Source organism: Lontra canadensis, unplaced genomic scaffold (genome assembly GCF_010015895.1).
Source record: "Lontra canadensis isolate GAN:19392208 unplaced genomic scaffold, GSC_riverotter_1.0 scaffold30, whole genome shotgun sequence".
NCBI classification, from domain to species: Eukaryota; Metazoa; Chordata; class Mammalia; order Carnivora; family Mustelidae; genus Lontra; species Lontra canadensis.
The window spans coordinates 20288469-20301915 of NW_022631024.1; the positions used below are offsets into that span (position 1 = coordinate 20288469).

The 13447-nt window shown below is 66.0% G+C and overlaps 2 protein-coding genes and 1 pseudogene across 4 annotated transcripts in view; 1 reads left to right on the forward strand and 2 right to left on the reverse strand.

Annotated features, from left to right (window-relative positions):
• Nucleotides 1-1642: 1642 nt before the first annotated feature.
• On the reverse strand, nt 1643-4395 carry FUT7 (fucosyltransferase 7). 2 transcript variants are annotated; one of them, XM_032866289.1, is made up of 4 exons: nt 3956-4395; nt 3559-3780; nt 2775-2913; nt 1643-2681 (listed from the first exon to the last, which is right to left on the reverse strand). In XM_032866289.1, the coding sequence occupies exons 3-4, from the start codon at nt 2785-2787 to the stop codon at nt 1666-1668; spliced, it is 1029 nt and encodes a 342-aa protein (XP_032722180.1). In that variant the 5' UTR covers nt 2788-2913; nt 3559-3780; nt 3956-4395; the 3' UTR covers nt 1643-1665. The 2 variants fall into 2 exon arrangements, with proteins under 2 accessions (XP_032722180.1, XP_032722181.1); XM_032866290.1 differs by lacking the exon at nt 3559-3780.
• Nucleotides 4396-4567: 172 nt separating this feature from the next.
• On the forward strand, nt 4568-5377 carry LOC116872456 (annotated as a pseudogene).
• A 2651-nt stretch (nt 5378-8028) lies between these two features.
• The window catches only part of NPDC1 (neural proliferation, differentiation and control 1), a 5869-nt gene continuing 450 nt past the window's right edge, over nt 8029-13447 (reverse strand). The window contains exons 2-9 of one of the 2 annotated variants that reach the window (XM_032866291.1): nt 10839-10985; nt 9582-9716; nt 9300-9485; nt 9158-9224; nt 8948-9032; nt 8790-8869; nt 8543-8639; nt 8029-8404 (exon numbers count right to left, since the gene is read on the reverse strand). In XM_032866291.1, coding sequence (XP_032722182.1) covers nt 8336-8404; nt 8543-8639; nt 8790-8869; nt 8948-9032; nt 9158-9224; nt 9300-9485; nt 9582-9716; nt 10839-10985 — 866 coding nt within the window. In that variant the 3' untranslated portion in view covers nt 8029-8335. The remainder of the gene's footprint in view (nt 8405-8542; nt 8640-8789; nt 8870-8947; nt 9033-9157; nt 9225-9299; nt 9486-9581; nt 9717-10838; nt 10986-13447) is intronic. The other variant, XM_032866292.1, reaches the window with a different exon arrangement.

Genomic DNA, 13447 nt, shown 5'->3' on the forward strand with positions numbered 1-13447 from the left:
GGAATGAACCCCTCGGTGAGCAAATGGCGGGATGGGCCTGGCCGGACTCTGGCCCGGGGACCGGTTCCCTGCGGACGGGGCGCCCAGGATGCTTGAGGAGAGTGAGGCCGCGCCCTCGGCGAGGGGCTCCTTTCTTGGCCAAACCCGAGAGCCAGCCCCGCGGCCGCAGGTGGGACTCGGAGAGGAGCGGACGGCGCAGGGGCTGCAGTGGCGTAGGGTGGCCAGCAGAGGGCAGCAGGGAACCCTGCCCGAGCCCTGACGCCTCCTCCCTCCCCAATCTCAGTTTCCCCACTTGCCAACGGGAGGGGCAGGCCACGGGGTGTCCAGGGTCAGGGGTGCACATCCGGGATGCACATAGAGGCCTCCCCTAAGCTGATGGCAGGCTTTGGGGGACCACAGCTACATGCCCCTCCCCAGCTACTTCTTTACAATGGGGCAGGGCAGAGGGGGCCCAATCCCCCGTCCTTATCCCTGGTCAGCATGTGGGGCTAGGTCAGGCCAGGAAATGACTGGCAGGCCCTTCCCACAAACCACTGTCAACGGGGAGGGCAGCTTCCTGCCTGCACCTGCCACCCACCCCCATTTGGGGCAGGAACAAATCCTGACCTCTGCCCCAGGGGAGCAGCCTGTTGGGGCCCCTATCTGCAGTTCCAGCTTCTCTTCCCCGCCCCCACAGGCAGCCTGCCACAGGGGTTCCCCTGGCTGCCGCAGAGTACTCAGTGCCCCGTGCTGCCCCTGTGTGCTGCCCACCACCTAGCAGAGTGAGCCAGATCCTGCCACTCCCCAGACACCCCTGCAGCTGGAAAATGAAATCCCAGGGCCTTCAGGACCAGGCTCCTTTGACCCCCCGGTCCCCGTCCAGGTTTCAGACCTCAGCACCCCCCTACTCTCCACCCACCTTGGCCTTTGGGGGGTCAGGGAAAGCTCCCTGGTGCCGTGCCAGTCAGTTAGCAGGGAGTGAAGGAAGCTGGCAGGCACAGGCAGAGTGGTGTGGGGGAGGGACCCTATCAGGACAGGGAGGCCTGTGTGGCGGGGGTGGGGTGGGGTGGTGAAGCTGCGGGGGAGGGTACACATGACAAGACTCAGCACGCGCCATTCTTGTCCTCCCTTTCTTTACTGATCGCTGTCCCTCCCGGAGATGCAGGCAGTCTGGCTTGTCCTGGCGTCCCCAGGCCCAGCTCCAGCACAGTGCAGGGTGTGGGTAATGTACCTGCATGGCCCAAGCCAAGGGACCTCGGTGACAGAGGAGGTTTGGGGGCTCAGAGTTTTCCCCTCCAGACTGCAGGAGGGCCCAACCCCTGGCCTCTCCCAGCTGGTGTCTGGGACAGACGATCCCACTGGGGTTTTATCAAGGTGGGGAGGGAAGTCCTCGGAGGTCCTTGGGAGCCTGTATCTTAGATCAACTCGCCACATGCACCTCCACTAACTCTCTCCCACTCTCACCTTCACCCCCCAAGGCCTGCTCCAGTGCCCGCCAGCCTCCTTTTCTAGGCAGTCTGCCCAGACCAGCCCACTCCCACCTGACCTCTGCTTTCCAGTTTCTAACCCAGCCTCTGCACTATCCTGATGGCCTGTGGGGGCCGGATGCCCAGTGGTTTGATTTCAACACCCAGCCCTTCCACCTCCACCACCGGTGCCCAGCCACCCTCCTCGTGGGGCCAGAGCTCAAGCCTGGAACCAGGCCTTGAGGTCCCAGTACACCTGGCCTCGAGGCAAGTGGGGGTATTGGGCGCAGACGGCACAGAAGCGCTCGCTCCAGTCCTCAAACAGCCGCACTCGGAGCCGGTCTCGCCAGGCCAGGTAGCGCCGGTAGCCGCTAGAGTTCATGCCAGCCAGGAAGGAGGCCAGCTCCTGGGCCGAGCCAAAGTCGTCCACGTGCACGAAGGCATCAGCCGGTGCAAAGGCTTCGTAGTTGGCCCTCGGGGGCCCCAGCACCACGGGAACCGTCCCGGCTGCCAGTGCGTTGCGCCAGAACTTCTCGGTGATGTAGTCTCGGTGCTGTGAGTTCTCGAAAGACAGATAGAAGAGGTACCGGGCCACGGCGGGCAGCAGGCAGCTGGCGCACAGCGGCTTCCCGTTGGCGCGGCCGAACACGTCCACGCGCAGGTGGGGCGCCAGCCGCCGGTACAGCTGCACACGCTGCTGCCGCGCCTGGAAGTTGCTGACCACCCAGGCCGCCACCCCCTTCTTGGCCGGCAGGGGCGGCGCGGGGCCCTCGTGGGGCTCCAGCCGGCCATAGGGCACGAAGATATCGGAGTCTCGCCGGTAGCTTAGCACCCAGTTAAAGATCCCGCCGAGGCGACCGAGGCCGTGGGTGTGGCTGGGCGACTCCATGGAGGCCCACACCCAGGGCTGCCCCCGCGGCCGGCTGGCCAGGGGCAGGTGGGCCCTCCGGGTCTGCAGCTCGCGGTGGTGGAAGACCACGGCATCCGCGCTGGCCAGCAGGCTGTGGTTGGTGCTCAGGTGGCAGTGGGCCACGCCGTAGCGGGTGCAGGTGTTGCTGGGTAGTTCGGGGGGCTGGTCGGCGAAGGGCCAGTGCCAGACAAGGATGAGGAGCGTTCGCGGGGGCGCGGGGACCCTCGCGGGGGCCAGCCCAAGTTGCCACAGGAGCCACAGGGTGAAGAGGAGGGCGGCTCCAGCCAAGGCCCCCAAGGCCCGAAGCCTCTGGGAGAGGCTGCACCCTACACGGGACACAGGAAGAGACACTGTCTTCCCAGGGTTGCCCGTGGGCCCCGTCCCCCCAGCCCACAGCTCCCCGAAGACCAGACACTCACCGGCCGTCCCCATCCGCAGCGCCTAGAGTCAACCACCCAGGACACCCAGGGATCTCAAATCACAGCAGCCACTGGGCAGAGACGCCCTACAATCACAGCCGCACCCCTGCGCAGCCCGAATGGAGGGAGGCCCTTTCATCTGCTGGGACAGAGACAGCAGGCTATCTTCCTGCCCCCGCCCCGCCCCTGCCCCCGCCCCAGGGGACCTTGGCATCAACCCCCCTCCTCACACCCCTCCCACTCTGATCCTCTGGCTGCTGGGGGGAGGAGGGGCATTCTCAGGGCCCAAGATCAGGCCTCCCACTCCTGCCGGGCTCTGGGAGGCCTGAGGATGACCCGCCGGGCAGGCACGATGGGGTGATGCCATCGCAGGTGGAGGCGGCCCCTGACACAAGGACCCCGCCAAGCCCACCACCCTGACCCTCGGCAGCGCCCCCCCCCCTCCCCGTGCTGGCATCACCCACTTCCCGCTCAGCGCCAGCCCGAGCCGCTCCCAGACCCTCGGGCTGCAGATGTGCTGTGCTTGGCTCTCTGCCAAGAGGCTGAGGTTTCTGCCCTGGGTTCCAAGGGGGCTACCCCACCCCCACCTCACCCCACCTCACCTCCAGGACACCTCATCCTAGAGCCCAGATTCCGGGGGGCGGGTCTCTGTCCCCGGGTCCCGGGAGTGTCAGACCCCATGAGGCCACAGCACAGGCCCACGCGGGGCAGACACCAGGCTGGGCCTGGCCCCCGGCAGGGGGGGGCCTGCAGGACCACTGACCACTGTGCTTTCTTTCCTCACCCAAGGACACGTGTCCACAGAAGTCCCATGGTCCCAGCCGCCTGGAACGAGCTGCTGACACTGCCGAGTGGGGATGCGGACAGGGGCCTGCCCTTGGGGACTCCAGGCCTCCTCCTCCAGGCCCCGCAGCCCAGGATGGGGGTGGGGACAGAGAGGGGGCTTTCCAGACTGGAAAGGGAAGGAGTCACTGTGTCCCTGACGCTGGCAGGTAGGGGCTGGCTCCTGGTGCAGGAAAAAGAGGGCAGGAGTCCAGAGGCTTTCTCCTTTCCCCACCCCTACCCTCGGACCAGCCCTGGGGGCCCAGGCCTGGAGGTCAAGTTCCTTCCCCTTCTGCTCCAGTTCCTCTGAGCTGGAGAGAGAGCAAGTCAGCATGATCCGACTTCCCTTGAGCTCTGACCTGCTCCCCACTCAGCCAAGCTGGTACCCCACCGGTTTCCTCGCCCCACTGCTGCTGGACCCCTCTTGGTCCTGGATGTGGCAGGACAAGGACTGGCTCTCAGGTTCTGCATCCGGAGGCCTCAGGCAGCTCACGTTCTTGAGGTCCATGGGATGGGGGTCACGGAAGGAGGCGCGAACAGGAACCACGGCCTGGGTCAGCTGCCCCTCGCCATCCTGGGGGCTTTCTGCCACTCCGCGGTCCCCCTCCCGCTTCCCTCGTGGGTGCCTGGGGTTGCTGGCCTCCTCCAGCTCCTGCCTGTTGGTGAGGACCAGACTGGTATCGGGGTGGGGGTGGGGAGCTGGCGTTGCACCCACAGAGGAGATGGGCGAGCGCAGGAGAGGGGGCCGTGGGCATCTCTGAGGCTCCACAGACCCGGCAAAACCTCTGAGCTGCCGTGTGGTGGGGCTTTGCGCAATCCCCCGGGAGGGAGGGGAGGCGGTAGGATCTGGCGGAAACCGTCTGGTGGTCTGTGGTGCACAGGCGGCTGCCAGGCCTGACTGCCTGGGGTGGGCACTGGGGCTCGAGGAGAGCTGGCAGCTGTGGCTGGTCTTTGTCCTTTCAGCTGCTTGACGACTAGGGAGATGACCACGGGGGCCCTGGGCCTTCGGCCGCACCCCAGCCTCTCTGCCCTGGCAGGGGGACCGCAGAGGAGCCACGCCCTGGCTTCCGGCCATACTCCAGCCCATCTTTCTGTGGGGCGGGCACCCTGCAGTTGGTGAGGTGTGCGAGGAGGAGCCGATCCCGCCTCTGGCTGCCAGCGCCCCTGCCCTTCCTGTTTGCACGGCCAGGCTGGCCGGGGCCCCTGCCACAGGCCTCACCCGTACCCACAGACTGCTCCCTTCCTGGGTGGGAAGCCAAGCAAGCCTTCCACTCTGCCCGGCGTCTGCTGCCCCCCCGCCCCGCCACACCCCTGCCAGCTCGGGTTGGCAACCACGGGGCCCCTGCCGTGGGAACGTGCTGGCTGGGAAATGGGGCCCCGAGATTTGGTCCAGAAACAGGTCAGAGTGAGAGAGCTCTTGAGCAAAGTGATGAAGGAGAGACCGCACGAGTCAAAGGGAAAGTGGGGGCCTCATCCTCTCGCCTTGCCCCAGGCCCTGTGACTCACTGGGACCCAGGTGGGCACCTCACTCCAGCACCACAGCCCATGAGCTTCTGGGAGTCAGGGGCGCACTGTCCCTCCCGTAGCCCCAGCCCTGGTCCCACCGCGGGGCCGGCCTTCTTCTTGCAGAAGAAACTGCAAACTGGAGGAGGCCAGGCCACTGGCCTGTGACTGCCTCCCGCTTGCAGGCAACAGCACCTACGGCAATGCAGGGCAGACCTGGCTTTAGCCCCAGCCTGGGGGTGCCTCAGGGACAGAGCACCTGCCCGCCCCAAGGCTGAGCTTGAGCAAGGCGAAGGCCATCCGTGTGCCCAGATGGCCCCCTGGCGGTCGAGCTCTGCAGTCAAATGCTCTACCCGTGAGCTCTACCCCCGGCGGCCGAGCTCTGAGCCATCTGTCCCCAGCAGAGGGAGCGCACACTTTACGGTGGAGGACAAGATGAACCGAGGGTTGGGGAACGCCTTCGGAAGGGGGGTGCATAGAGGGGCTCCCAGGCCAGGGGTGTAGCACGAGGGCTGTGTGGGAGCCAGCTGCAGCGGGCGCTGGGAGAGGCGGCTCTCCTGTCTGGAGCCGCTGGGCGCATGGGTGTCGCACCTGCTCTCCTTCTCCTTCCTTCCCTTCCTGCCTGGGCCGCGGCCACATCCCTCTCCTTATGCAGGAGCCGCTGCAGGATCTCTGTGCCCTGAACCTGAGCTTGGCTCGGTTCTTTCTGCACCACACGTGCCCTGGTGGGCAGCGCACCTGGCGTGGGGGTGTCGCCGGGGGACTGGGAACACAGGACCAGCCCGGCCAGCTACCCCAGCAGATGGGACAGTGAGTCTGACCTGCAGAAGAAGCGCGTCACGTCCTAGAGTCTCCAGACAGAGAGGTTCCCGCCTCGTGGGGCATGGCTCGGGGGCCCCGGCACCCCACATTCTGTGCCCAGTGTGCTCTGACCCCTAGGGTCTTGCAGGTGTGGGGGCATCTCCAAGCAGAGGAGTGTCATCTCAGGGTCTGTGCTGGCTGTGGGAATGTCACCCTTTGTCCTCCATGCTCAGACAGGGTGTCAAGCCAGTTAAGTTTGGCCAAGTGGCCGAAGCACGGTGAGCTCTGAGGGCAGAGATGAGATCAGCCTTTCGCACCAAGAAGGTTGCTCTTGGTAGGGCCTTGGGAAGGCCGGAGTGGCAGCAGGGGGCACTGAGGCTACAGGTGGTGCGGAGAAAGGTAACGGGCCCCTTGCCCAGGATTGGGGTCTCCAGAGTCCCTGTGGAGATAGGGCTTTCCTGGACCTAGGCCCCACCTCAGGGCAGCCCACTGCTCTCCGGGGCCTATGGGAGAAAGTGTGGTTGTGGAAGTTTAGACAAAAGCAGAGCTTGGCTCTGAGCTAGCCTGAGGTTGACGGAAGCCAGAGGAAGCATGGGGGGAGTGGGCTGCTGAGTGGCATAGCACCCTGTGCCAGGTAAGCTGGCTGAGGGAGACCCCACGGCCTGGAGGGGACCAGCCCCTGCCCTCCCTTCCTGGGCCCAAACATTCCCATCCTGTCTCACTGCAGCTGCTCCAAAAGGGGAGGGGGCCTCCTGCCTGGGGCCCTGAGACAGGTTGGAACCTCTGAGAAGCTAGAGAAGGCGGGGTGCCTGCTCTCTACCCAGGTCAGGCCCACGGGAGGTGTGAAAGACACCAGGCCCGACCCCAGATATCAAGGGGAATCTCCTGGCCTGGGCATGTGGCCGACAGTTGACAAGCCGGACGGCCTGGGCCTTCTGGAGTGAAGCCGGGACTGTCCCATGCCCCATTTTCTCTGTGGCTACCTTCCCTAGTGGCACAGACTAAGTGACCATGGACAGGTGATCCTTGCCAGCCTGTCCTCGCCCCACACAGACTCCTGTCATCTCTGGCACAAAAGGGAAAGCAGGTTCCCAGCTGAGGGCCAGCCCAAGGCCACAGCCCAGGAGTTGGGGTGGAGGGGAGGGACTTCCCAGTCTGGACGGGCCCTGGTACTCTCAGGACAAGCCATTCGCTCCAAGCAGGGGCAAACCCATTTCCCCCAGCCCAGCCTACCCGTCTCTCCTCAGGGACTATCTGCCCCAAATGGACCTTGTTTTCCCTCTCAGGACCGCCCCCCCAAGACACCACCAAGGGCTTCTACATCCAATCCCCCCACCACCATCGGGGGATAGACAGGTCCCATCCCCGCAGTTGTCTGCAGGAGACCCAGCTGCTCCCTGGGCCCCAGAAACTCCTCTCCCCACTCAGCCTCTGTACCACTGGTCGCACAGGGCAGCCCCCCCTCTGAAGGTCACTCTGCCCTTCCACAGACCTCCTTGCTCCTGGGTGGGTGGCTGGGGTGGGCCACGACCCCCTCCTGACATTCAGGGTCCCTGTTGCCCTTCTCTCCTGGCCCAGCCCGCCCTGCCCTATCGCCCTGTGAGGAGCCTGTGCCCCTCGGAAGCCCCTGCCCCACATGGGCTGCAGGGGCCCCAGGGCCTCGTGGCTCCCATCACAAGCGCATGCTCAGGGCTGCATCATGTTCTGTCCCGCCTTCCGGCCCAGACGCCCAGTAGTGGAAATGGAGGTTGGGTGCCCACCGCCCTCACACCCCTCCTCTTTTCAGCATACGTGGAATGGGACCTTTCAGGGAGTGGTACCAACTCTAGACACCCCCCCCACCCACCCCCCCCGCCCAGACCGCGCTCGTCCCCTACTTGAGACAGAAGTTTCGGTAGGGGTGAGGCCTACAGGAGAAAGAGGGTAGGAGGGATCTTGTGTTGGTAGAAAAACAAAGCCTCTCTTCCCCAGCAGGGGGTGAGACCGCCTTTCCAAGCAGAAGCAGGAGTGCGGAGATGCACCCGCCATCTCTGGGAGGGCAGGAGGAAGCCCCAGGCCTCCACTCCAGCCTCCATCCACCGTGGCCCTAAAGGGTGGGATGGAGATCAGTCTCCAGCACACCAAGATGACGGGTTTGAAATGTATTTTAATTGTTGCCAGGATTCCTCATCCATGCCTGGTCTCATGGTTCTCCCTGTCCCCTCATTTGGGGGTTCGGACTCAACAGGACAAGTGCAAGAAGAAAGAGAAGGTCCTGGCAGAAGGGGGCTGAGTCTCCTGGGTAAGGGGTTCCCGCCCCCGCCCCCCTCGTGCCCTGGCCCAGCCACAAGCACACCCACTGCGAGAACAAGATCTCTTTAACGGGAACCGGTGCGTCCTGCCCCTCCCCACCCCTGGGCCCTGCAGTCCGGGAGAAGGGAGAGGCAGCCTTCAGGTCACTGCGGCAGGGGCGCAGACAGCGAGGAGTGATCAAACAGCGGGTTCCGGACCTCCATCTCTCCGGTCTGTGGAGGCCGGGGTCAGGCAGGCGGGGCATGGGGCGCACGGGGGAGCCCCCACCCTGCTGGTCCCCACCGCCGCCCCCGCCCCCGCCCCGCCACCCGGCCCGGCCCCGCCCGGGGGGCTTCTGCCGTGGGACTCACCGGGGCCAGGCCCGGGCACTCATAAACCGTGAAGTCACCGTCTTCGTTCTCCTCCTCTGAGGACAAGGACTCCAGCTCCTGGGGCGGCTCTTTATGCCTGGGTAGGGGGCGGGATCGCTAGGGCCTCCCACACCCTCCGGGCGCCAGGGGCCCAGACTTCCCCGGGGGGCTCAGCGCCCCTCAGCCGGAGCCGGGGCGGCGCAGGTGGGGGCCCGGGTGGCGGGGGGACGGGGTGGGGGCCTCTTACCGCTCCAGGCACCGCATCTGCTGCCTCTGGTGCTGGTAGTGGTACATCTCGGCGCTCTGCGCGAGCCTCTGGTCGCCCGGCTGCGCGGGGAGAGGGCGGCAGGGGTCAGGACGCAGAGCCGGGGGCCGGAGGGGCGGGGCCGGGGCGGGGCCACGCACCGAGATCCCGGGCGCTGCAGGGGAGCCGGGCGCCTGCGGGGCCGCGTAGTCGGCCTTCTGGGTCAGGCGGACGTCTCGCTGCAGCCTGCGGGGAGCGGAGCCTGAGACCCGCGGAGCGGCCGCCCGCCGCCGCCCGCCGCCGCCCGCCGCCGCCCGCCACCGCCCGCCACCGCCCGCCGCCGCCCACGGCCGGGCGCGCCCCGCGCTCACCTGCACCAGCACAGGGCGGCCAGGGCCAGGGCGGCCGCGCCGGCTACCGAGCACGCCACCACGAGCACTGCGGGGAGGGGGCGCGGTGAGGGCGGCCTTCCGGGCAGGGCCCTGCCCCCTGCCCACCCAGAGACCTACGGACCTCCAGACCTACCGAGGCCGAGTCCGTCACCGCGGCCTCCCCGGGGCTCCAAGGGGGCCACGTGCACGGGCACAGAGGATGCAGGGGAGCCCAAGGAGGTGTGGGGCGTGGGTGCGGGGGCTCCTCGAGTGGAGGGGGGGCCCAGGTCGGGGCCCTGGCGGCGCTCTGAGAGCCCCAGGGTGGCCGCTGCAGAGAGGAGGCAGGTTAGAACACTAGGACTGGCCAGGGGTCAGGCCCCCGCCGGGTGGGGCGGGGTAGGGGTGGGAATGGGCTGGATCTCACCCGGCTCCAGCGGCCGCTGTCCAGCTTCAGGCTGGGGCTGCGCGGTGGGCATGGAGTGCCATGGCTCCTGCCGGGCCAGCTCGTGAGCCAGGAAGTCAATCTCATCTTCCAGTCTGGGCCTGGGCAGGCTCTCCCCTGGAGACGGTGAGGGCCCATCAGGCAGGTGGAGAGGCCCCCAGCCCCACCCCAGCCACCCCAGCTGTGGGCAGCCCTCCAGAGGAGCTGGGGTCCATCCAGGAGCCAGACCTCTGGCCCAGACCTCCTCCTCCCTCCAGGTTCCTCCCAGGCACGGGTGGTGGCCAGAGGACTAGGTACCAGCCTGCAATCCCAGCCATCCCGAGTTGCCTTGGTGACCGCTGAAGGCAGCCCATGTGCACAGCAGCTTTCCCAGGCAAGTGGGGGCCGGAGCAAGGGAGCGGAGGTGTCAGGGGAATGCACCGAGGCCAGAAGGAGAAGAGAAGGGGTGCCCTCACCCTGCTTGTTACCCACGCATCACCCCACCCCTTCTCTACCAAGACAGGCATCGACTCCTTAAGTAGAGGGAAGAGGCCTCATTCTGTCCCCACCCCCACTAGTTAATGGGTAGGAACTGAGGGCAGATATCGGGATGGGGCTGGTGGCTGCCCCCCGCCAACTCGGTCCCAGCCACAGCCCCCACAGTCCAGACAGAGGCTCCAAGGACACACTCTACACAGCAGGGAAAGAGCAGAGCGCCTGCCGCCTTCTGAAGCAGGCCCGTACGGTCTCCTTCCCCAGCCCACCTCACTGCCAGGAAAGGTTCCTCCTCTGGGAAGGTCCTCCTGCCCCAGCCGACTTCTTTCTGTAATGCCCCATCCCACCTGAACTCACTGAGCAGCTGGCCGTGCAGACCTTCTGGGCTCAGGCTGGCAGGGGAGGCCCACAGATTGCACAGTGTGAGGAAGCCATGGAGAAGGAGTGCACATGGGGCAGGGGGCCAGGGTAGCCCGGGGCGGGGGTGGGTGGGTGGGGAACTCTGATTCTTCCTCTCCTGCGATCACCCCAGCATTTCATGCCAGACACCCCTTGCCCTGACAGGGGCTAACTGCCCCACGCCTCAGCCCACTGCCAGGCTCTGGGCTTGTGCTATCTGGAAAGATCACTGGGCCCCTCGGAGGCATAAAAAAAAAAGGCATAAAGGCTCCACACACCAACAAAATTCAGGAGACCCAGGGTCTGAGGCTGAGTGACAACCGAATCAGGGCAGGGGAGGGGGAAGTACATCCTTCTCTCCCATACCCACAAGCCGGTGCGTCCTGGGCACACAGTGTCCCTGCGGGTCTTCCTGGAAGGGCTGAAGGCAGGGCCCACAGACATGTGCGCCGGGGGGGCACCGCGCCCGCCTCTTCAGGGCGCAGTCCAGGCTCCCAGGACAGGCAGCTGCATCTAGGAAGGAAGCAAAAGGCAGAGCCAGATCACCGCCCTGCTTGGCCCAGCCCTGGCAGAGGCTGTCCTGCCTGGCAGCCCCTCCCCCCAGAGCTGACCCAGTCTGGCCTGGCTCCGGCCATTGTTCTGGGCCGGCCCTTCCTCCCAACAGCCAGAGACCAGGACCAGGAAGACAAGCAGTCCCCACACTTACCGGAACTCCCCTGCCCCACCCACTCCCGAGAGTCCACTCTCCGGGCCTGAGCCAGCCCTGTGCGGAAGCGGTCCTGTCCAGGGCCAGGCAGCCCTGTAGGTCCTGCCTCCAGTCTCAACGTGCCCTCCATCCAGGCTGGGAGCCCTAGAAGGCGGGGCCCGGGTCTCTCTCTGCCTCCGGGGGGGCCGAAGACGCTGTCCACCCAGCTTTCCCACCACCTCGGGGCCGCCCTGCAAGTCCCATCCTGTCATCCCACACCCTACAGCAGAGCTGGAAGGTGGCATAGAACAAGGGAAGACAAGCGCTCCTCGCTGTGTCTGATCGCTGGCTTGTCTCTGGAGCACAGAGAAGGATGGGGTCGGCACGTCTCACTTGGTTGAGATACAAAAGCCAGGCCAGGATCACTCCCGCAGTCATGCTGCTGGGGACTGGGGAGTCCCTGGGGCTTTGGCCCTGGCCCGGTCCCTGACTTTGGGCCCAAACTGTGGTGTCCTGTATAGATGGCCAATGGTTCTCATCCCGATGCTGGGAGATGGAAAATAGTAGCCCTCTATGCCTCAGTTTCCCTTCTGGGATACAGAAGGAGAGCTGCCTTCAAGCTAGGGAATGCCCTGAGGCTGGAACACTGGCCCCAGTTACAGGGCGGCAGAGCCAGAGAACCTAGGAAGACACCCAGCAGGACTGTCAGTCCTGGTTGGGGAGGCTGGGCTGGGGTGTCTCTGGAGGCCCAGGACTATTCCTCTCAGCATAGCCCTTGGCCCGCACTGCAGGAGGGCCCCTGGGGCCCAAGGTATGTGGGGGATCAGGGAGTGCTGGCTCTGTCCTTCTCCAGACCTTGGCTGGCCTGCCTTGGTTTCCTCGGTAACCTGACACTCCCAGCCTCCCAGCTGTAGGCCGGAAGTTCCTGCAGCCCTCGAAGCAGGCAGCAGGCAGGCTGACTCCCATCCAGGGCCCCATCCCGTACTACCTGGGTCAACAGACGGCAGCATCAGAGCGCGGGGCTAGTGGGCTACTTCGCCGTTCAGCCTGGGCCAGCAGATCAGTCTGGACCCCATCCACGTGCTGGGGTGCTTGGGGAGTCAGGCAGTCCCCGGTCAAGATACTTAGAACCCAGAGTGCGCAGGCCAGGGGCTGGGACCTAAAGCACCGAGTTGGTTCCAGGCTCTGGGTTCCAGAGGCCTCCCCGCATTGCCCCGCCCCCAGCCTAGAAAGACGGGGTGCTGCCTGGCTAGTCTGCAGAGAGTGCCCACTCCAGCCTCGGGGTGCAGGAAGCGATCCCAGAACAGTGGCAGCTGGAGAGTGGCTGGCACCACACCCGGCATCTGGGAGAGTCCATAACGCTAATAAGCACCTGGGAGGGCACCTGGGCACCTGTCCACCCCCAGCGCTCAGCACAAAGGCTGCTCTCCCTTTCCTCCAGAGGCCCCACCCTGAGTGCCCAGAGCCAGGTTCTCTGCAGGCAGCCTCCATTTTCCTCCGTCAGCCACACTCCAGTCTCCTGTCCGGGGGTGCGGTGGCCGGGAGGAGACCACACACACAGAACCACAAGGCCCAGGTTGGCATCCCACTGTGCCACCTTCCAGTCACTTCTTGGTACCTGTTTTCTCATCTGTGAAATGGGCTAAGAGTAAGCCCTCTCCTATGCCCTGCCAGAAGTGAATAAGCAGTCCCCCAGTTCAGCCCTGGGGTGGGGGTGCGTTTGGGACCCTGGGTTCCTGAAGACCTTCTGGCCTGGAGCCTCAGTGCCCCTCTGGGAAGCAGGGGAGGTCTCCCAGGACCCTGGGCCCCTCAAGGTCTGCCCCCAGTGCAGAAGAGGCACCTGGAGGGCAGCAGCTCCTGCCTCCACTGAAGCCCGATCAGCCCCCCAGGCCTGGGACGATTCAGACCCTCAGGGCAGCAAAGCAAGGTTCCCGCCCAACACCACCTGAGGCATGGGGACAGGCAGCCCAGTGCGGCGACCCCGACCCCAGGGCAGACACCAGCGGCGCGGCCGGCAGGCTCCCAGCGCCGGGCCCGCACCCGCGAAGCCCAAGAAGCGCCCACGCAGAGACGCGCCCAGGACCGACTCCCGCGGCGACCCCCTCCCCAGACAGACACACAGCGCAAGCCCACGGCTGCAGAGACAAAGACAGGACGCGCGTGAACTTCGGGGCCGCCGCCAGGAGCCCAGGAGCAGCCTTCGCCGGCGGAGCCCTCCAGTGGCCGGCGCGCCCTCCAGGCCGGGCCTGTTTACCCCACCCCGGCCGCAGGCCCCGCCTCGCCCGGGATG